Genomic DNA, 24,365 nt, shown 5'->3' with positions numbered 1-24,365 from the left:
ATTTGCATTAGAACAGCCTTGCGCTTATACTGAATTAGGATTCTTTTCAGTGTGGATAGTTAAACATATCTCCAAAGATATTCGCAGATCAGGGTTTTACCATACTCTTTAAGTATATGCAAAAATCTTAATCTTGTCAATGAATAGCCAACATAATCTTCATTTTATTAAGATTGCTTTAGAACAGAACATGAAGGCTCTTTGGTGAAATATATTATGTTGCTGGATAACAAAAAGCAATCCAAGAGAGTAATAATAATGGAGAAGAATGCCTCTGCATGTCAGATTGCATCTGAGAAAATCTATCTATGAAGTCCCCTGTTGTGCAAGTCAGTTATTAGTTTATCTGCCTTCCAGGAGAGAAGGAATATTCAGGATGGTGATTGATTCTGAACTAATGGCATGAGCCAAAAACTGATTTGAGAGAAGCAATATCTTGTTACAAGTGGCCACAGAAAATGACAATACCTTTGTAGTGAGTAACCAATCTTTTGTATGGCAAGGTGCTAGAGCTACATAGGCACATCACAAAAATGTTTACTGTGTTGTGTGCTGTGATTGATCAATCTCTCTCTCTTGTACCCTTTTCTCTGCCCCCCCCCCCCCCCCCCCCCCCGCTCTTTCTCCCCTTTTCTGTTTTTTTTAAATTTAGCGTACCCAATTAATTTTATCCAATTAAGGGGCAATTTAGCATGGCCAATCAACCTACCTTGCACATCTTTGGGTTGAGGGGGTGAAACCCACGCAAACACAGGGAGAATGTGTTTCCCCCATCTTTTAATCTTCCTTTCGTTCCTCCCATTTACCTCCCCACTTGGCACATCCACTTTAAAAAAACAATTTAAATATATAAATTTAGAGTACCTGATTATTTTTTTTCCAATTAAGGAGCAATTTAGCATGACCAATCCACCTACCCTGCACATCCTTTTGGGTTGTGGGGGTGAGACCCATGCAGACATAGGGACAATATGTAAACTCCACAAGGATAATGACCCGGGGCCGGGATCAATCCCGGGTCCTCGGTGCCGTAAGACAGTAGTGCTAACCACTGCGCCACCATGCTGCCCACCTTTGATTAGTAGACTTAAAGAAAAATTTCCTGTGCTGGTTTGCATGTGTGTTGTAAGTTGTCAGTTAGTGAAGCAACCAGCTTAAGTCTGTTTATTCAGTATTAATGCCATCCCTATGTTTCCCTGAGACTAAAATACTTTGGCTGATATATTAAAATGCAATGTGCAAAGGTGTGGAATGTATAGGAATTGCTAATAGAAACCCCAAACTTGTTCCTTGTATTTTGTTCAGTAATATTTATAATTATGGTATAGACATCCAACTTTGAGCTTTTCCCTTTATGAAATCAACATGACCCATCCAAATATTGGATGTACTAAAGGGGAAATAAAATGCTGAAAAGGAGAGGATTCAGCAAATTTTTTGCAGGTATGCTGAACTTTGTAAAATATAAATTTGAGGGCAGCACGGTGGCGCAAGTGGTTAGCGCGGCTGCCTCACGGCGCTGAGGTCCCAGGTTCGATCCTGGCTCTGGGTCACTGTCCGTGTGGAGTTTGCACATTCTCCCCGTGTTTGCGTGGGTTTCGCCCCCACAACCCAAAGATGTGCAGGGTAGGTGGATTGGCTACGTTAAATTGCCCCTTAATTAGTGGATACTCTAAACTTAAATAAAAAAATTTAAACTTGTACCTCGTTTACGTTTTTGTACAGTGTGATTCATTTCTCTAGCTCAAAATTTGCATTAAGTTACTTCACACCCAATATATATCTCGTGGTTTATTATTTGGTTTTTGAACATCCGTGACACTGGAAAGGCCAAATTTATTTTTCATCCCTCGTTGCTTACATGGGAGTGATTGTGTTTTTTTTTTGTTAAAAGCATTGAGTTAATCACACAGGATGAATGTTATATGTTGGCCAGAGCTGGGTTTTGGCAAATATCTGACAGCTTTCTTCCACTTCCCTCCTCTTTTATCTGTATTTCTTTGCTGTAGAAAACCACAGTAAGTAGGAAGGATAGCTCTTTGGGGTACTTAGTAGCCATGAATTTTTTTAACCTTCTGTGACTTTATAAAAAGGTATCCATGAGCAAATATTGAAAAAAAAAAAAAATTTGAATAATTTGTAGAGTCTGTTCCAGTTAAGTTAACCTGGTTGATCTTGTACATACATTAGTGGAGCCAGTTTCTTAAATATTTATGTTAATAGTGACATTCTTGTGTGTATTTGTGTTATTTTACTTTCAGTCATAATTTCTTGTATGCATCTTGTGGCATATTTGCTAAAATCGCCAAATCCACCGTTTACCCAGCTTGTAATGATGCAACTACTTTGACCAAAGTATAAAAATCACCGCTGTGTGACTGCAGCCAAATGCAATACTTTGTCTTGGCTTTGTCTACCTATCTGCTGATCTATGGAATCAAATAATACTTGAAAACCGAAAATAAATCTAACGCCATGCTGTAAATGCTCAAATATTAATATTGCCAAATATTGTGAAAATTGGCCTGACAATTATTTATAGAATCCCTACAGTATAGCCGATTGAGTCTGCACGAACCCTTTGAAAGCGCACTCTACACAGGCCCTAACCCTAAGCCTTGATCATGGTCAACCACTTAGCTTTTATATCTTTGGACTATGGGAGAATCTGGAGCACCCAGAGGAGACCCATGCAGGCACTGGGAGAACGTGAAAACTCAACACAGTGTTGCCTGTGGCTGGAATAGAACCCGTGACTGAGGCAGCAGTGCTAACCACAGTGCCACTGTCCAATCAAGCTGCTGCTCCTATTCTATCCTGCATCAAGACCAGTTCACTGATTCCCCTTTGTGCTTGCTGATTTATATTGGTTCCCAGTCCCCCACATCTTAAATTTTAAAATTTTTGACCTCCTGCTGAAATTCTTTAATGCTCATGTCTCCTTGTAACCATACCCAGCCTATAACCCTCAGCGAACTCTACATACCTCCAGCTCTGTTCATTCTTCTTCGTCTTTCCGTGTGTGTTGTGCCTTCACTTATCTACATCGAGAGACCCTGGATTTTGCTCTGTAAATCTCTCTGCTTCTTGACCTCTTTCTCTCCTAAAAAACAAGTTGTGTTTTGTAGTAGCTACTTCTTTGGGCTCTGTCAGTTTTCATTTGATTAGGTTTCTATGAAATACCTTTATTTTTCTACATTAAATGCATTTTAAATGCAGGCATTTGTTTTCATTTGAAAAGGAGATAAATGGTTAGACTGAAGTTCCTTTTGTAGCGGGGGTTCCTGAAATACCATATTTGCCTTGGAGCAACAATTTGCTGTAATGTAAAGTGCATTTTATGTTGTATGGTTTCACCAACTCTACTTTCACTTTATAATCTGACTGTATAGTAGGCAAGTGATTCCACTGATCCTCCTGCAAGAAAATGAAGTTATATTCTGTTCCTTTTATGTGGCCAATTATTTTTTTTTCCAATTAAGGAGCAATTTAGCGTGGCCTATCCACATCTTTTTGGGTTGTGGGGGTGAGACCCACGGAGACACAGGGAGAGTTTGCAGACTCCACCCGGACAGTGACCCGGGGCCAGGCTCGAACCCAGGTCCTCGGCTGTGAGGCAGCAGTGTTAGCCACTGCGCCACCATGCTGCCACAAGTTATATTCGGTTCTGACAAGGGTATGTTCATGTTTTCATGGGTTGTACCCTCAGCATGATGAGTGAATTCATAAACACACATCTATACATTATCACCCAGAATACTGGGAAGATGATGAGGGAATCTATTTTAAATACTGGTACATTTAGTAATCTTCTGTCACTAATTTTGTTGATCTCCCAGAAAGTTAGACAAATTTTAACTTTTTCTGTACTTGCAGGAAGAAGACGACAGGCAAGGGTGCATCTTACAAGGTCGCCATTGTTTGAAGAAACGGATGTTCCACTTGATATTCCAAAATGTTCAGAAGACTTATTGGTGCCCAGTGAAGAGCTGTTGAGCATTATCGCTATTTATGAGGTGTTGAATAATTTTGGAGCAGTGTTGCGTCTTTCACCTTTTCGCTTTGAAGACTTTTGCGCTGCACTGGTTGGTCAGGAGCAGTGCACGTTAATTGCAGAAATGCACATTGCTTTGCTGAAAGCAATTTTGCGAGAAGAGGATTCCTCGAACACCACCTTTGGTCCTGCTGATTTAAAGGATAGCATCAATTCCACATTGTACCTTATAGATGGAATGACGTGGCCAGAACTGGTTCGGGCCTATTGCGAAAGTGACCGGGAATACCATCATGTACTACCCTATCAGGAAAAGGATGAATACCCGTATGGACCAATAGAAAATAAAATCAAAGTTCTTCAATTTTTAGTGGATCAGTTCCTGACGACGAATATTGCCCGCGAGGAGTTGATGTCTGAGGGTGTGATCCAGTATGATGATCACTGTCGGGTTTGTCACAAGCTAGGTGATCTGCTTTGCTGTGAAACCTGCTCAGCTGTGTACCATTTGGAATGTGTGAAGCCACCACTTGAAGAAGTGCCAGAGGATGAGTGGCAGTGTGAGATTTGTGTGGCACACAAAGTGCTTGGTGTTTGTGATTGCGTGCCTGAAATCCAGAAAAATAAACCATATGTTCGCCACGAGCCTATAGGATATGACAGACACCGAAGGAAATATTGGTTCCTGACGAGAAGGATTATAATGTAAGTATAATTTACCATAATCTATTATACTAGTGGAGCACAAACTCATTCAGATGAAAAATATTTGGTCTTGATCAGTGTAAGCAGACCAAGTGAAATTGGCATAAATGTGTCTCAAATCAGTTCAGTACTTTTTAAAATGTTTAAAAAAAATAAATTTAGAGTACCCAATTCATTTTTTCCAATTAAGGGGCAATTTAGCGTGGCCAATCCACCAACCCTGCACATCTTTGGGTTGTGGGGGCAAAACCCACGCAGACACTGGGAGAATGTGCAAACTCCACATGGCCAGTGACCCAGAGCCGGGATCGAACCCGGGACCTCTGCGCTGTGAGACTGCAGTGCTAACCCACTGCGCCACCATGCTGCCCTCTTTATTAAAATGTTGATTTTGACTTTTGCCCATCATCCTTTCAGGTTGTGGATTTGAATTACGTTTCTGCAGAATTGTGTTTACATACTTGTTTTGCCATTTTTGATGCATTGGGTCATTTAAATTAATTGTTCATTTTCCGATGCTGCACTAGTTTTTTTTCTTTAAATGAGGGGCCTGGGGACAGGGGATGGAAGGGGGACTGGGTATCGAAGCTAGGCAGGAGAAGGAATTAAGGCAGCATGATGTGATACCAGCCTCCCCGAACAGGTGCCGGAATGTGGCGACTAGGGGCTTTTCACAATAACTTCATTGAAGTCGACTTGTGACAATAAGTGATTATTATATTATTATTAGAATGACGATGTGATAGGGGCTAGTTTAGCACAGTGGGCTAAACAGTTGGCTTGTAATGCAGAACAAGGCTGCAGCACGGGTTCAATTCCTGTACCGGCCTCCCTGAACAGCCGCCGGAATGTGGCGACTAGGGGCTTTTCACAGTAACTTCATTGAAGCCTACTTGTGACAAATGAGCTATTATTATAATTATTCAAAAGACTTACAAAAGTCTTTTCATATCATGTTACATCGATTCTTGTCCGTTTTTTCTGAGAAGCGTAAATCCATTGAGTCCAACGTCTGAAAGTTCCAGCACAGTTGTAACTTAGGAGAGACAATGTGTCAAGATGACTTGCACAAACTTTTATTTTAGTGTGCATTCCCAAATAAAACTGGTCACCTTGAGGCAGAAGTTAAATTGAACCTCTGAAAGTTTAAAAATATAATTTTCAAGCTATCGTTTAGTTTCTTGTTAAAACTGAGGTATTTTCAAATAATGTTCTGCCCAACATGCTCTTGTTGACTCCAAAAATGTTCCTTTTGAAAGGAAATAAATTCTGATATCCCTCAAAGCTACATCAATGATGATGCAGAGTTTTGTTGCAACTTTGAACTCGGGTACATCAAGTTCTGGTAGATCCTGGAATTTTCAAAGAACAAGAAGTTGCCATGTTTGTTTTGGTCAACATTTAATTATCAACTACCACAAAAAAACATTGGCGTGTATTTTGCGGTCAGTGGTGAAGCTACCAATGAAAGTGTTGCAATCTTTGGTACTGATGGCTGTTCAACGCAAGAGGTGTCAGTCAAGAGGATCTCCTGGCATGCAGCAGTGATGTCAGCAAGCAGGGTAAACAGCCAATCGCACTGCAGTATTCTCACAGACCACAAACCAGTAAATTAAGAGCACTGAATCCTGTAATTTTTTACTTCACTATCTGAAATAATGATAGAATTAAGATAGTAGCTTACAGTTAAAAATGTTTTTCAAAAAGTTACGTTCCACAAACATAATGAGCTTTTCGAGACCATGTTTAACAGTGAATCATGAAATTAGTTTGGTGTTTAAACACTCCGTTGCACCTCATTCAATAAGGCGGAACATTTTCAAGGTTTTTACAGCCAGACCAGCAGCATAAAGGTGGAAGTCCTCTTCACTCCTGAGATTTCTCATTCATTGAAGTCTGGAGGAACCGCAATAGCACACCCGCTGGAGAAATGTTGAATAATTGACAACAACTCCAGGATTTCTGTGCTATTCCGTGCATGTGCAGACTCCTGGTGCTGCTACCAGTTTCAATAGCGTATTGGCAGTGAATGCTCAGTTTTGCTATCATTGCCTCTGAAAAATCTGGGCCAACAGCTGATGCTTATCTCCTTGTTTTTCATATGATACTGCTTGCAAGCTTGGATTAGATATGCCAAAGTACACTTTTAATTGTTGTGGTTCTTAACTCTGAAAAAATCCGTATCTTCATTCCCTTCTGCTTTTAGCATTTTTCACTTTGTTCATTGACTACTGAGATAATCCAGTTAATGACTTTATTTATTTTTGTGATTTTTGGAATCCCCTTCCTGCACCCCTCTACCTCGTTTGCCTCCTTTAAGATACTCCTTAAATATTCCTCTTTAACCAAGCTTTCGGCTGTTTGAACTAATATCTGCATATGTGGCTTCAGTGTCATACTTTTTGTAATGCTCCTGTGAATTTAATTGCCTTGATATTTTATTTTTACATTTAAAAGTACTGTATAAATAGGGTGGCACGCGGCACAGAGGTTAGCACTGGGACTGCCGCGCTGAGGTCCCGGGTTCGAATCCCGGCCCTGGGTCACTGTCCATGTGGAGTTTGCACATTCTCCCCATGCCTGCGTGGGTTTCACCCCCATAACCCAAAGATGTGCAGGTTAGGTGGATTGGCCACGTTAAATTGCCCCTTAATTGAAAAAAAAATAATTGGGCACTCTAAATTTATAAGAAAAGGTACTGTATAAATATAAATTGTTGTTTTCCCCCTCTGATTTTCTCTCATCCACTTTGCCCCTCGAGATGCTGCTGCTTATTGCTGTCATGAGCATTTACAACCTCCAGAACCTAGCACGTGTGTGTGTTAGATCTTGAGTATTAGTGATTAATTTAAACAGAGTCAACACAGCCAACAGTGAGTCTGTCATTACCACTGCAAAACTTGGGCTGACAACTGGGTGTTCATCTCGATACATTTCATAAGATACTGCTTGCTTATGTTCTCTCGTAAGATCAACAGGATTGTGATTAAAAGGGGCAATCTTAGACTAGGGATGCTAAGCAATAGGACATAAGAAATGGAACAGAAGTAAGCCTTGCGACACCTTGAACGTGCTCTGTCTTTCAGTAAGATCATGGCTGATCTGATCTTGGCCCCAAACCTACTTTCCTGCCTGTTCCCAAGAATGAATATATTCAATGCTCGACTTCAGGCATTGTCAAAGTCGGGGGCGCGACTCGTGGGCGGGTATTTGGAGGGTCGCGGAGCTGTCCGTTGCGGCTCTCCCAACCATGAAAATCCCGCGCAACAGCCGCAGCATCTGGCTTTTAATAATGCCGGCTGCAAGCGGCCTTCAAAATGACCACGAACATATTAATTAAAAAAATGCGGCCTCACTGTGTCTGCTCATCGGTGCGCATGTGCAGAGATTTGCGTGTGCGCACTGGTGAGCGAGCACGCATGCACAGTGCGGCCGCATTTTTAAAAATCTGGTCGCAACCTTTTTGAAGGCCGCTCTCAGCCGGCATTGTTAAAAGCCGGCTGCCAAAAAGTTAGGTGAGAATGATGTGATTAGTTGCTTTCTGAACTTTGCTGCTGATGAAGTGGAAATCTCTTAATCCAAGAATGGTGAGTTTCACCGCAGGCTATAATTTCAACCAAGAGATGTCAACTTTTTAAATCTTGATTTTTAAACATTCTAAAACAAAGTGCCTGCTGGTCGTATTTGGAAGCTTTATCAATTCATTAATTTTTAAGTGTCTTTTAATTTTTTTACGTTCTTAATTGTAATGTTTAGGTGAAATGTGGTGAACCTCCAATTTCTAGGGAATGAAAACATTTTCAGTTTCTGCATTTTTTTCCTCTTAAACTTTATCAAATAAACCCCCCCCTGAACTTGTAAAAAAAAAAGCCAGCTGCTGTGGCTGATGCCTGTGAATCTGCACAATCGGAGACGCAGAAGATGTTAAAAAAAATTATGTATAATCTTCTTGCCTGAAGTGAGGCAGAGAGCAGGTCATGCCCCCTGAACATTGACATCACGTGCTTTGGGCGCGATTGCGATTTCTCCATTTTGTCAGCAGCATACAAGGTAAGAAAAAATGGTGGGTCGCGAAGGTCGGCCGGCGGGGTCACGAAGGTCGGCCGGCGTGGGTCGCGAAGGTTGGCCGGTTTGAAAAACACTGCTCTACTTCACTGCAATCAATTGTGCCACATTGCTTAATCAGATCAGCTGAATTGAGCCAATCCTGACCACTTGGTGGCTTTGTATTTGAGACCCAAAAGTGGTTTTACAGTAACTTTAGTTGAGTTGCTCATATTAAAAGAATTAAAGGCATTGTATGTGTTAGCAGCTCATTCCATCTTTTCTAATACATAGAATTCATTTTGAGCAGGTTGGATACTGGTGAAACAAGCAGCAGAGGCACAGTGAGGCATCCCTTCAAAATAGTTTCCCAAATCACACAACTTTTACCTGTAATACCATTGAAGACATTTGTTACAATTTGCCATATTAATCAAAAGAATTCCTGTTGATACTGCAGATGTCTCCAAAACTAAATTTCAAAGGGCAAGTGAAAAAGAAAATTCAGAAAGCATTGAAGTCGACCTGTATACCACTTAAAGCTATCAGTATTCTTGGGTGGATTCATGAGGTGTCCATCTGTTATGGTATGGTTCTGACTGGCTGGCTCATTAGATACTTCAACTGTAATTTATACTGTGCTTTATCTTGGTGTGTTTTAAGTACCTAGTCCTGGTTTTAGTGATGCAAAATATATGCAAAAATGTTTTTCAGTCAACAACAACTTGCATTTATAACTCTCCTTTATAGAACACCTTTAATGTAGTAATAATAATAATCGCTTATTGTCACAAGTAGGCTTCAATGAAGTTACTGTGAAAAGCCCCTAGTCTCCACATTCCGGCGCCTGTTCGGGGAGGCCGGTACGGGAATTGAACCTGCGCTGCTGGCCTGGTTCTGCATTACAAGCCAACTATTTAGCCCGCTGTGCTAAACCAGCCCCTGTAGCAAGATGTCCCAAGACATTACATAAGCCACGTGAGATTTAGGACAGAAAAGGTGGATTTTAATGAACATCTTAAAGGAGTATAAAGAAACAGAGATTTAATGAGAGAAGTCTAGAACTTGGAGCCTAGCTAGCTTACAGTTAGGCGCTAGGAGCAGGGCTAAGGTTTGCTGGGACAACAAAAGAAATCAGTTGTAGTGACGTTAAGTTCTCAGAGGCCTGGGGAGATGAACTTGACCAGTAAGAGATTTGAACTGCAAGAAGAGAATTTAACATTTTTGCTGGACTGGAAGCCAGCATTGGTCAGCAAGCACTGGGATGGATGTGTGAACAGGGCATGGAATGAGTCGAGGTACAGTCAGCAGAGCTTTGGATGGGCTAAAGTTTGTGGAAGGTGAGGCTAGGAGACCACCAAGAGAGCATTGGAATTATTTAAACTCATCACTCTTTATTTGTGTTAAGTGCTCACAAGAACCTGAAGAACCTGCTATTTGTTTTCTGTTTGCCACAAACCACTAGCATTAAAAAAATTATATGCATATCCTTGAGTTTGGGTGTGTTAATACTGTTTTCATCAGTGAATTAACAAGCTTTGGGATTTAGGTGCTGTTGACCTATTTGAGCTTTGCCATCACTTGATAATATCTCCTGTCTCTGTTCCTGCTTTTTAGCACACTGCATTAATTTGCACATAATGCATATTCTCAAAGTTGAATTTACTGTTTTTTCCAAATTAGTTAGCCAAATACAGAGTGTGAGAACAGCAGTCCTCAGTCTGAGAGATAATTCCCAAAAGCAGGACTGTTGTTTATCTTCAGAATTAATGCAGCCAACTTCAAGCTCATTCATGGTTATCAATGTTTTTCGCTGCAGTTCGCGAACAGTTTGGTTGGGAGGTTAATTGTGCCAAGTCATTTTCATGAAACTTGTGAATGAAGCAGCTGACTTAGTACACTTTACAACTTTGTGAAGGCTGTAAGTGGACTCAATGGATGCTTTGGCACTCGAAGGAAGTTTTACACTACTTCTCTCAGACAATGTTAAGGTTAGTTGTATGCATTGAGGGGACTTTAAGTGCAAAAGGCTCAATTTTGAAATTGTAAACCTGTTTGAGTGCATGTTTTCAATCCAGTAAATTGGGTTTGGAAGTCTGCAATCTCACAGCACCAAATTTTCACTTTCCTCATCTGGTTGTCTTTGAGAGGAGATTAGCACTTCGCATCAGGTTATCTTTGAAGTATTCTGGAGATATTCAGTCTTTTCTTTCGATTACATTTTCAATATGCATCTGAGCATGTAGCAATGAGTTTGTTAGAACTAGTGTGAGGAAACTGATGAGTTGAACCATCAGCGTGGTGTTATCATAGGTTTTGCAATACGAAAATACACGATAAGGTGATATTAACGTTCTCAATTTGTTAAGCTCCATGCCAGTTCCTATGGCGATGTAACTAAATTGAATGCTACATTGCTGTGCCATATCCATTAAAATTGTAGAGGGAATTTATATTCTTCCTGTTTTTGTGAATGTCAGATTCTAAAACAAATATTTTTCTTCCATGTCATTAACTCTGAAGTAAGCCTTTGTCTTCAATTTTGAATTTATTTATTTATTGTCACGTGTACCGAGGTCAGAAGTGCGTGACCGCATTTCATTGAAGCTGATGGGTTTTCTTCCCTCAGACATTCCCCTGAGAGAGTTTGTATTACGTGCTTGCAGCTTTATGAACCAAAACTTGAAAATTCAACTTCTATTGGATCTTATTTTTCAGGCAAGAATTTTATCAGACACCTATTGCTATTGCAGGCCAGTGGTGTATTGCTAGGGAATTCCCAGATTTGAAACTAATTGTGATTTATATTGTTATGAAACAAAGGTACTTTTAAGACATTTATATCGGTAAACATTAAAAATAAAGTATAGTTTTGAGTGGGGTTTAATTTAATGTTTCTGTGCCAGGGAGGTTAAAGCCGATAGTTCAATTCATGCTGAACAAAGGTGTTTCGTATGTGTGGGAGTTGGTTTCGATTCCAACTTGTGCTTAGAGAGGGCTACGACATGAAAAATAAATAGAACTAACTGGGGTGATTGGCGACTGGAGGCCCTTGTAAGGATTTTAAAAAGGCGTTTTAGTTTCAGATGAGTTTATGACAACTGGAGACATGACCCTGGGGAGTGAACATCTCTCAACTCTGCCAGAAGAAAGACTGAACAGGATGGAAGCTGCAAAGAGGCAATCTTCCTAAAGTATAAGTTATAGTCCAGACAACCAAGGAATTGGAGCAGAGAGAATGTTTAAGATGACTCGAGTTAAGTGAATAGAGACCAAGTACAGAATTTAATAATAATAATTGTTTATTGTCACAAGTAGGTTTCAATGAAGTTGCTGTGAAAAGCCCCTAGCTGCCACATTCCGGCACCTGTTCGGGGAGGCCGGTATGAGAATAGTTCAAGGAAGAGTAAACAAAGGATTCTGAGTTAAAGACGATTGCAGTAACCAGATTTAAAGTGGGACAGCAGCCTGATGCTATTTTAATACAGTCTGGGAATTGAGAATTAAAGCGTGAGCAGTTGGCACAGCAGTCAAGACACAGAAATCCGAAAGGGCTTGGTATAAAATCCTGGACTGCATTCACTGTTAAAAGTGGAGTAGAAGCTGTATTTTAAAAGTGTAATTTGGAAATCCTGGTCTGAATTCGGAATATAAACTGCTAAGGGAAAGCATTATTGCGAGAGATTTTAAAAGTGTGTTTTTGGGACTGGAGTTTGGAAGCTCTCTTGACAATCATCTGGGGGTTATTCTGAGGAGATATCCACAAATATTCACTTGGGGTTCAGAGTGGATAGTGCAGTTGCCAGTCATCTTGTGTGTTTAAATGGTACATTGTGTTAATGAGACCATTGTAGATTAAGATGTACTTTGTCATCTGCGTTAATCCTAAAACTGTGTGTAATTGTTAAGCTAAGAGGGGAGTAAAGACATTTTGTAGTATGATCCAATCATCCCATGTTTAATAAATGTTCTTTTCTTGTCGTTAAAACTAATTAGTGGCCCTGTGACTCCCTTCCTCCACGTTTTATTTTTTAAAAGGTATGGTCATTTGAGCTAGAACTCCGTTCTGGGGTATCGGGCAAATTGTAACGTAAACTGGGATTGTAACAATGCAATGGTTAGCATGGTGTCAAGGTCCCGGGTTCAATCCCTGCCATGGAGTTTGCACATTCGTCACGTGTATGTGTGGGTCTCGCCCCCATAACCCAAAGATAAGTAGGGTAGGTGGATTGGCCCAATAAATTGTCCTTAATTGGAAATTTAAAAAAAAAAGTAAAAAGAACTCACTGGTCCCGAAAAGCTCATTTTATGTTTGTGGAATGTCATTTTTAAAAACCATTTTTAACTTTAAGCTTTGATCTTAATTCCATCATCATTTCAGATAGTTAAATAAAAAGTTACAGGATTCAGTGCTTTAATTTACTGGGATCGCAACAATATGATATTTGTCTTAAGTTGAGAACATGCCTAATTCAAATTCAACAGCATAAAGAACATTGTGGGTACCTGATGTTTTACACAATTCATACTGTACCAACATGTTGCTGCTCCAGTCTTGTACATCATTGCGTTGCTCTTTTACACCCTTGTAGCTGTTTCAAATCTGGATGGCTTTATTTACAAATGTACAAAAAGGAAAAATAGAAAAAAGCACCTGATCCATCAAAGCTGTCCCATATGATGCTTGCTCATCCTCCTCTTATTGCACCAACATAATCTCCAGGGAGAAGCACCTAAAGCAGTAAAAGCCCTGGGCAAATTTACTAAGGGGAGTATCTGCAGAATTCTTTAACGCCTGAAGGCAATCAAAATGTCTTTGTGAGACAGATCGCTCAAACTCCTACCTTTTGTACACTGTAATTTCAATCACAGTCAACAACTCATCCGGCTCCCAGTTGATAACTTGTGTGAATCTAGACAGGGTCCACATAATAACACCTTCCAAAAAAATGGGTGCTCTTGTGAAAATGAAAACATCTAACATGACTATTCTTTTGACTTTATCACATACCTTCTACTTTTTCCAAGTTATCTAACTCACATTGTTAGACAAAGATTTAGACTTCTTGAAGAGTTCAAACTAATCTCTGCACAGCCTTTACTCTCGTAGAATTAAAAAGTGCAAACTATCTCATTCCATCATGATAACTAAGGACATGTTTGTATAAGTCTAATGGCCTTCCACTGAAATTATTTCAGAGGCTCTTTCAACCACTAGCTGAGGGAATCAGCATTGACAGAGTGTTCCAGATAAGGTTGGACCCAAGTTTTTTTCCTGAAAATTTAGAGTACCCAATTCATTTTTTTCCAATTAAGGGGCAATTTAGCATGATCAATCCACCTACCCGGCACATATTTTAGGTTGTGGGGGCGAAACCCATGCAAACACTGGGAGAATGTGCAAACTCCACATGGACAGTGCCCCAGAGCCGGGATCGAACCTGGGACCTCGGTGCCGTGAGGCAGCAATGTTAACCACTGTGCCACCGTGCTGCCCTGATTGGATCAAAGTCTTGAAGAGAGACAACATATTATAGTGTTTTCATTTTCTATTGATAGTCACAATAAGTCTAAATACTTTTACTAGAACAATGATATGAACTGCACAACAAAGTGATTCATTTATGATAACACAAGGCTATCTTTCCTGCTTAATGGTATGTGGTTTGGAACCCTCCATGGCATACACATAGCTTTATGTTAGCCCTGCCTATATGTCCAGAACACACTTATTGATACTAAATCATCCTGAGAGACTTAACTCCTGCATTGCATCTCGATCTGATTGTAGTATATTTATTTCAATTAAGGTTCAAATAAGCTCAAATTGTTATTGTTCCGTCAACTTGTGACGCCCACATCCAGATCATTATGAATATGGCGAGCAACGGCCTATCACCAATACCTGCTGAATTCCATGTGGTACTGATCTGCACACGGGAGCACAAGTAATTCCTAATCAAACCCAATTCTATCTACTCTATTGTATGGCAGCTTGTTTAAAAACGTTTTGAAAATCCATGATGCAATGTCAGGCAACTATCTTCATTCTCCGATGCGTCCTGGACTAATGGTTCCCCTGTTCTCTAAACCTGCTTCACCTGGACTTCACTTAATCTAGATTTGGCAGTTGCAATATGATGGGCAATGGATTAACAAAAGTAGAAAACATACCAACAAGGAGCAGGAGGAGGCCATTCAGCCTCTTGAGCCTGCTCCACCATTTAATAAGGTGTGTGTGTGTGTGTGTGTGTGTAAGAGTGTGGGTGGGGGGTGGGGGGGGGGGGGGGGCTGTGGGGGTGTAGACAGGCTTCATAGATTAAGTTTGTATCCCTTGTATATAGAAGATTAAAGGGTGATCTAATTGAGGTGTTTAAGATAATCAAAGAAGTTGATAGGATAGGCAGGAAAACTGTTCATGTTGGCGGTGACCGTGAGGGAGAAGAGAATTCCCCAGTTCCTCTTTGAATACACTATGGAACCTTCCACATCTACTTGAATGAGCAAAATGGGGCTTTGGTTTTCTACTTCAGATTTGGAGACAAGAGGTGACACTGCACCAAATGCACAACAAAAAAGATATTTTGTATGTATGATTAATGAAAAAGCAATTTTATCATTAGAGTTAATAAACATGCTTTCAGTTGATTTTGAACATATTATAATTTTCATTTAATTTGGACTGTCTTGTTGGTGAATTGTTTCTATCATTCATCTTTGACCATGCTTGAAATTATTTTCAGTTCATGTAATATGCCGAAGCATTGTTATAAAACAAAAATCAATCAAGGGTTGATTCTGCTGTATATTAAAGTATGCTTTTTCTCATCAAATCGTCAAGACTACACTGATGACTGTTTCCGTTAACTACTGGTCTGTGATGCCACTCACTCGCCATCTTCATTTAAAAAAAAAAATGTAGACTATCCAATTATTTTTTTTCCAAGCAAGGGGCAATTTAGCTTAGCCAATTCACCTAACCACATCATTTTGGGTTGTGGGGTTGTGACCCACGCAGATATGGGGAGAATGTGCAAACTCCATGCAGACAGTGATTCGGGGCCAGCATCGAACCTGGGTCCTCAGTGCCATGAGGCAGCATTGCTAACTACTGCCACTGTTCTGCCCACTGTACATCTTCATGTGAAGAGCTTGTGATGCTGGCAATGAAATCTGCAAAACGTAAATCACTTGAGGATTGTTCTCTCCCAATTCTTGAGGTGTTTTATTTTTCTGATAGGTTGTGGATCTTGACCAGACACTATAATTGATGCAGGTACTCTGAGGCTATAAAGGACGGGAAAGTCAGCAATGTTTTCTACTCTTGATTATTCTCTCAAATGCATTTGGGATGTTGAGTACTGACATAAGAACCAGGAGCAGGAGTAGGCCACCTGGCCCCTCGAGCCTGCTCCACCATTCAATGAGATCATGGCTGATCTTTTGTGGACTCCGCTCCACTTTCCGGCCCGAACACCATAACCCTTAATCCCTTTATTCTTCAAAAAACTATCTCATCTTTATCTTAAAAACATTTAATGAAGGAGCCTCTACTGCTTCACTGGGCAAGGAATTCCATAGATTCACAACCCTTTGGGTGAAGAAGTTCCTCCTAAACTCAGTCCTAAATCTACTTCCCCTTATTTTGAGGCTATGCCCCCTAGTTCTGCTTTCACCCGCCAGTGGAAACAACCTGCCCGCATCTATCCTATCTATTCCCTTCATAATTTTATATGTTTCTATAAGATCCCCCCTCATCCTTCTCAGTTCCAGCGAGTACAGTCCCAGTCTACTCAACCTCTCCTCGTAATCCAACCCCTCCAGCTCTGGGATTAACCTAGTGAATCTCCTCTGCACACCCTCCAGTGCCAGTATGTCCTTTCTCAAGTAAGGAGACCAAAACTGAACACAATACTCCAGGTGTGGCCTCACTAACACCTTATACAATTGCAGCATAACCTCCCTAGTCTTAAACTCCATCCCTCTAGCAATGAAGGACAAAATTCCATTTGCCTTATTAATCACCTGTAAACCAACTTTTTGCGACCCATGCACCAGCACACCCAGATCCCTCTGCACAGCAGCATGTTTTAACATCTTACCGTTTAAATAATAATCCAGTCTGATGTTTTTCCTCCCAAAATGGATAACCCCACATTTGTCAACATTGTATTCCATCTGCCAGACCCTAGCCCATTCACTTAGCCTATCCAAATCCCTCTGCAGACTTCCAGTATCCTCTGCACTTTTTGCTTTACCACTTATCTTAGTGTCATCTGCAAACTTGGACACATTGCCCTTGGTCCCCAACTCCAAATCATCTATGTAAATTGTGAACAATTGTGGGCCCAACACTGATCCCTGAGGGACACCACTAGCTACTGATTGCCAACTAGAGAAACACCCATTAATCCCCACTTTTTGCTTTCTATTAATTAACCAACCCTCTATCCATGCTATTACTTTCCCCTTAATGCCATGCATCTTTATCTTATGCAGCAATCTTTTGTGTGGCACCTTGTCAAAGGCTTTCTGGAAATCCAGATATACCACATCCATTGGCTCCCCGTTATCTTCCGCACTGGTAATGTCCTCAAAAAATTCCACTAAATTAGTTAGGCACGACCTGCCCTTTATGAACCCATGCTGCGTCTGCCCAATGGGACAATTTCCATCCAGATGCCTCACTATTTCTTCCTTGATGATAGATTCCAGCATCTTCCCTACTACCGAAGTTAAGCTCATTGGCCTATAATTACCTGCTTTCTGCCTACCTCCCTTTTTAAACAGTGGTGTCATGTTTGCTAATTTCCAATCCGCCGGGACCACCCCAGAGTCTAGTGAATTTTGGTAAATTATCACTGGCGCATTTGCAATTTCCCTAGCCATCTCTTTTAACACTCTGGGATGCATCCCATCAGGGCCAGGAGACTTGTCTACCTTTAGCCCCATTAGCTTGCCCATCACTACCTCCTTAGTGATAACAATCCAATTCCACCGTGAAGACCGACCCAAAAAACCGGTTCAGTTCCTCAGCCATTTCCTCATCCCCCATTATTAAATCTCCCTTCTCATCCTCGAAAGGACCAATATTTACCTTAGCCACTCTTTTTTGTTTTATATATTTGTAGAAACTTTTACTATCTGTTTTTATATTCTGAGCAAGTTTACTCGCATAATCTATCTCACTCTTTATAGCTTTTTTAGTAGCTTTCTGTTGCCCTGTAAAGATTTCCCATTCGTCTAGTCTCCCACTAAGCTTTGCTACTTTGTATGCTTTTTCCTTCAATTTGATACTCTCCCTTATTTCCTTAATGAGCGACTGAACTACTTACTGCAGCTCAGTTTGTTAGGACACCTACTGGTCCCTTGGGTAAACATACATAGAAAAGCGGAGGAGGCCATTTGCCCTTCGAGCCTGCTCCACCAATCATTTTTTTAAATGTAAATTTAGAGTACCCGATTATTTTTTTCCAATTAAGGGGCAATTTAGCATGGCCAATCCACCTAACCAGCATATCTTTGGGTTGTGGGGGTGAAACCCATGCAAACACTGGGAGAATGTGCAAACTACACACTGACAGTGACCCAGGGATGGGATTCGAACCTGTGTCCTCAGCGCCATAGTCCCAGTGCTAACCATTGCACTGCCATGCTGCCCACTCCATTCATTCTGATCATGGCTGATCATCAAGTTTAATACCCCAAATCCATCTCCAAGAGCTGTATCTAATTCCTTCTTAAAAATTACACAACGTTTTGGCGTCAACTACTTTCTGAGGTAGTGAATTCCACAGTTTCACCATGATCTGGGTGAAGAAATTTCTCCTCACCTCAGTCCCAAAAGGTTTACTACCCCATATCCTCAAATTATGACCCCTAGTTCTAGATTTCCCCGCCATCGGGAACGTTCTTTCTGAATCTACCCTTTGTAATCCTGTTAGAATTTTGTAAAAGTACCAGGACGCAGCCAAATTGGTGGAGCTGGAATCCACTGTTGAGGGTCTTTGGCATTGGGAGAGATGGGGAATAAAATGTTTCTTCTTTTTTCGCTTCCAAGCAAGTAGCCTTTTAATGGATATATTGAAACTACGTTTGTCTAAAATTTGCATCAGCTGATTATGGCATAAACATGTTCACTTGAGTCTGAAGACCAAATATCTTAGATTAAATTTTTTGTTTAACAGAAACAATTTTCTTTATTCTTTTGAAGGCTGGATTCTCTCTCTCTCTTACTATAGCCATCTTAAGAGTTTAAGGTACCTAGAGCAAATGGTCGTTCTTCAATGTGAGCTTGATTGTTGGTGGTGACAAGTTTAAACTTTTTTACATTTTCCAATTGAGGGGCAATTTAGCGTGGCCAATCCACCTACCCTGCACATCTTTGGGTTGTGGGGGTGCGACCCGCGCAGACACGGGAGAATGTGCAAACTCCACGCGGACAATGATCCAGGGCCAGGATTGAACCTGGGTCCTCAGTTCCATGAGGCAGCAGTGCTAACCACCATGCAGCCTGTGAACATTTACTTTGTGGGATCTTGCTGTGCACAGAATAGCTGCCACATTTAAATGTAGATGCATTAACTGTATGGGAAGTGTGGAGATGCCGGCATTGGACTGGGGTGAGCACAGTAAGAAGTCTTACAACACCAGGTTGATGAGCTGTGCTCCGAAAGCTAGTGATTCGAAACAAACCTGTTGGACTTTAACCTGGTGTTCAAAGATTTCTTACTGCATGCAAAGTGCTTTTGTAACACTTGCAATCAATCTGGGACGTTTCATTAAACATCAGTGCTTTCTAATGTAGCTGCTGCGGATAATTTGCTATTTATTTTTATGGTCTTTTGAATACATATTGATTTGATAGTGTCAGCCCTCTCTTGAAACCCACATTTAAAAACAATTTAAAGTACTCAATTCTTTTTTCCCCCAATTAAAGGGCAATTTAGCATGGCCAATCCACCTACCCTGCACATCTTTGGGTTGTGAGGGTGAGAACCACACAGACACGGGGCCAATATGCAAACTCCACACGGACAATGACCTGGAGCCGGGATTGAACCCGCGTCCTCAGTGCCATGAGGCAGCAGTGCTAACCTCAGTGCCACCGTGCTGCCCTCTGAAACCCACATCTTTTTTTTTGTTTTTTTAAATTTAGAGTACCCAATTATTTTTTTCTCCAATTAAGGGGCAATTTAGTGTAGCCAATCCACCTACCCTGCACATCTTTGGATTGTGGGGGTGAAACCCACGCTGACATGGGGAGAACGTGCAAACTCCACACGGATAGTGACCCAGGGCCGGGATTCGAACCCAGGTCCTCAGCGCTGCAGTCCCAGTGCTAACCACTGCGCCACATGCCACCCTTGAAACCCACATCTTTGACCAAACTTAGTTACCTGTTTCCCACTAGCTGCCAACGCAAGCCCCCATTTGACTCCCTATCCACTATTTTCATTGCAACTCTGAAGAACCTCAAGATATTTTTCTACATTAAAAGCATTGTTGTTGTAGTGCTAAATCTAACACATCTAGTAGAAACATGACCGGTACATAAAACATTTAAGCAGCCAAGTTCTTTCTGCTTGTTGAGCACACCAGTTATCTCAAACTCAGGTGACATTGAATCTCCTAGACATGTATACCATGAAGATTTTGTAGGTATAGTGGTGACCAAATTAAGGATGCAAGAGTGTCCATGGTAAAAATAACCTCTCGTGAATGAGACAAAATAGTTGAATATGTTTCATTCACTCTAGCCATATATTTTTAATAGCGTAATTTTTAAACATGGGACGGTATTTGGTAGAACAACGCATTGAAATCTTTTACTGAAATACTCATTTTAAAAAGTGATTTAAAATTTTGATATGTAATGAAAATGTCCACTGTATGATACCACATACCAAACATTTATTGTTGCGATAAATATAGAAAATCTTCAGAAGTGGATGTATTGCACATTGCAGTGCAGCTTTTAAAAAATATATAAATTTAGAGTACCCAATTATTTTTTTCCAATTAAGGGGTAATTTAGTGTGGCCAATCCACCTAACCAGCACATTTTTGGGTTGTGGGGGTGAAACTCACGCAGACATGGGGAGAATGTGCAAACTCCACGGACAGTGACCCAGGTCAGGGATTCGAACCCGGGTCCTCAGCGCTGCAGTCCCAGTGCTAACCACGGCACCACCATGCTGCCCCTCCTGGCGCATCTTATCTGTATACTGGTAAATTTATTTCTCGTTAATTCTGTTATATTGCATTTAATTTTATTCCGGTGATGGGCATTAACTGGGGATTCACTTGTGCTTCAATACACAGGAATACACTGAAACGGGTTGCTGCAGTAGGACGTACATGTTTGTAATATGTACCTCTGTAAATGAAAGTTTTGTAAGTGTGTAAAATTGGATTTGAGTTCTATTCTTAATTCATCTGGCATTCTGGATGATAACAACACAGACTAAATGAGTTGATTGGGTTTTGGAAACTAAACCTTTTCCCCAGTCTAATTTTAAGTCCAGTACGAAGTCTAACAACACCAGGTTAAAGTCCAACAGGTTTGTTTCGATGTCACTAGCTTTCGGAGCGCTGCTCCTTCCTCCGGTGAATGAAGAGGTATGTTCCAGAAACATACATATAGACAAATTCAAAGATGCCAGACAATGCTTGGAATGCGACCATTGGCAGGTGATTAAATCTTTACAGATCCAGAGATGGGGTAACCCCAGGTTAAAGAGGTGTGAATTGTGTCAAGCCAGGACAGTTGGTAGGATTTCGCAGGCCAGATGGTGGGGGATGAATGTAATGCGACATGAATCCCAGGTCCCGGTTGAGGCCGCACTCATGTGTGCGGAACTTGGCTATAAGTTTCTGCTCGGCGATTCTGCGTTGTCGCGCGTCCTGAAGGCCGCTTTGGAGAACGCTTACCCGGAGATCAGAGGCTGAATGCCCTTGACTGCTGAAGTGTTCCCCGACTGGAAGGGAACATTCCTGCCTGGTGATTGTCGCACGATGTCCGTTCATTCGTTGTCGCAGCGTCTGCATGGTCTCGCCAATGTACCACGCTTCGGGACATCCTTTCCTGCAGCGTATGAGGTAGACAACGTTGGCCGAGTCGCATGAGTATGTACCGCGTACCTGGAGGGTGGTGGTGTCACGTGTAATAGTGGTATCCATGTCGATGATCTGGCACGTCTTGCAGAGATTGCCATGGCAGGGTTGTGTGGTGTCGTGGTCACTGATCTGAAGACTGGGTAGTTTGCTACAAACAATGGTTTGTTTGAGATTGCGCGGTTGTTTGAAGGCAAGTAGTGGGGGTGTGGGGATGACCGTGGCAAGATGTTCATCGTCATCAATGACGTGTTGAAGGTTGTGAAGAAGATGACGTAGTTTCTCCGCTCCGGGGACGTACTGGACGACGAAGGGTATTCTGTCGGTTGTGTCCCATGTTTGTCTTCTGAGGAGGTCGGTGCGGTTTTTCGCTGTGGCGTGTTGGAACTGTCGATCGATGAGTCGAGTGCCATATCCCGTTCGTACGAGGGCATCTTTCAACGTCTGTAGATGTCTGTTACGCTCCTCCTCGTCTGAGCAGATCCTGTGTATACGGAGAGCTTGTCCGTAGGGGAAGCCAAATTAATGTTTTGGGTAGGTGGTCTCGCGTCAGATCTGCTCGGAGCACTTTGGACAAAAGGTCATCGACTTGAAACATTAGCTCTGATTCCCTCTCCATAGATGCTGTTAATTATTTCCAATGTTGTCTGTGTTCATTAGGTAACTAAATTTTGGTCTATTGATATGGTTGTTTGGTAGTACAAAACTTGAATAATGCTGAAAAAGATATTTTGTCGAAGCTTTTCATCTTGCATTTAGTAGGACAATCACAAGAATATCAATGTCAGGGGAAACAACTACTTCACACTTTGTGAGAAGAGAGTGATAATTGGTTGGCAAGTGGACTCTGGTAGAGATGTTGCCATGGAGAATGCACCAATGGTGGCTGACATTTAATAGCCCAACATTGATTGCAAATTTAAACCAGTCGGTTGACCCTGCTCAAGGTATTTCGCTGAGGAATGAACCAACGAATGGCTATTTTATTTAGCTGACACAGATGTAGTGTTTATATGTTCGTTCTGTTTGCAAAGAACAGGGCCCTGTGTATTACGGACGGCACGGTAGCACAGTGGTTAGCACCATTGCTTCACAGCACCAGGATCCCAGGTTTGATTCCGGCTTGGGTCACTGTCTGGGCGGAGTCTGCACGTTCTCTCTATGTCTGCGTGGGTTTCCTCCGAGTGCTCTGGTTTCCTCCCACAAGTCCCGAAAGATGTGCTGTTGGGTAATTTGGACATTCTGAATTCTCTCTCCGTGTACCTGAACACGTGCCAGAATGTGGCGACTAGGGGCATTTCAAAGTAACTTCATTGTAGTGTTAATGTATGCCTACTTGTGACAATAAAGATTATTATTATAAAAGTAGCTTCAACAAAATGCAAATGTGCCACACTGAGAGCTTGACTGGAAATGGTAAATTGGTTGTCAGCATAATTAAAATAAAAATATTTTTTATTAATGTACCCAATTTTGGGTTGTGGGAGCGAAACCCACGCAAACACGGGGAGAATGTGCAAACTCCACACTGACAGTGACCCAGAGCCAAGATCGAACCTGGGACCTTGGCGCCGTGAGGCTGCAGGGTTAACCCACTGCGCCACCGTGCTGCCCGTCAGCATAATTTTTAGCCCACTGACAATTTAGCAAGTGTTATCCAGAATGTTTTGGTGACATTGCGATGCTAGGTGTGTAAGTTTTTAAAAATAAATTTAGCGTACCCAATTCGTTTTTGCCAATTAAAAAACAATTTAGCATGGCCAGTTCACCTATCCTGCACATTCTAGGGTTGTAGGTTGTCCGTCCCAAAGACTGGCAGATTGAGTCAAAAAGCTCATTCCTTCTGCTGTTCGCAAGAGCAAGGTACAGACATGCAACCGACCTGTGCTTGCAAAACACATTGGACAACATTTGCTAAGTAATTGTCGGTGTGGTCAACCGATTGTCATTTGGACTCGCAGTGTGGTGTATTTGAAAGTACTGGAACCTGCAGATATTAATACACAGGACCCTGTTCTTTGCAGACAGAAAGAACATTTAATCTTTATTATTGTTAACAACTTTAGTGTTTTGCGAATAGAGGATTTGAGGAATATTGGCGTCTAAATATTGGGACAAGTTAAGAGTTTAAAGTCTGTTTGGCTGCAGGAGTCATGGTTTTGAAAATGATTTTGTTTTGCTTGCAGGTGAAATTGACCAGAATAATGTGGATTGCCTGGGGAAGTTCCTGGGGAGTTAATGTGCTTTTGCACATTATCTTGCAGAGATAATTTGTTTTTAAGCTTGGGGAGATGCGTTCATTGCTGGGTGGGGCTCAGGAAAGACCAAGAGGCAATGAGTTTGAAGATGCTTTGGAAGAGAGAGAAGCTGAATTCTGATCTGCCCAGAGTCCGCAACTCTTTCCCAGTATGAAATGAAGTGAAAATCGCTTACTGTCACAAGTAGGCTTCAAATGAAGTTACTGTGAAAAGCCCCTAGTCGCCACATTCCGGCGCCTGTTCAGGGA

General features: G+C 41.4%; 1 protein-coding gene across 11 annotated transcripts in view; it reads left to right on the top strand.

Moving 5' to 3' along the window:
- Nucleotides 1-24,365, top strand: part of bptf (bromodomain PHD finger transcription factor) — a 194,879-nt gene that overhangs the window by 19,238 nt on the left and 151,276 nt on the right. For all 11 annotated transcript variants that reach the window (XM_072483721.1, XM_072483720.1, XM_072483722.1 and 8 more), the window contains exon 2: nucleotides 3,877-4,699. In XM_072483721.1, the coding sequence (XP_072339822.1) occupies nucleotides 3,877-4,699 (823 nt within the window). The remainder of the gene's footprint in view (nucleotides 1-3,876; nucleotides 4,700-24,365) is intronic.

The sequence above is a fragment of the Scyliorhinus torazame genome, chromosome 18 (assembly GCF_047496885.1).
Source record: "Scyliorhinus torazame isolate Kashiwa2021f chromosome 18, sScyTor2.1, whole genome shotgun sequence".
Taxonomy (NCBI): Eukaryota; Metazoa; Chordata; class Chondrichthyes; order Carcharhiniformes; family Scyliorhinidae; genus Scyliorhinus; species Scyliorhinus torazame.
Note: the sequence above shows the minus strand (reverse complement) of the source record. Positions and strands in the feature narration are given on the sequence as shown.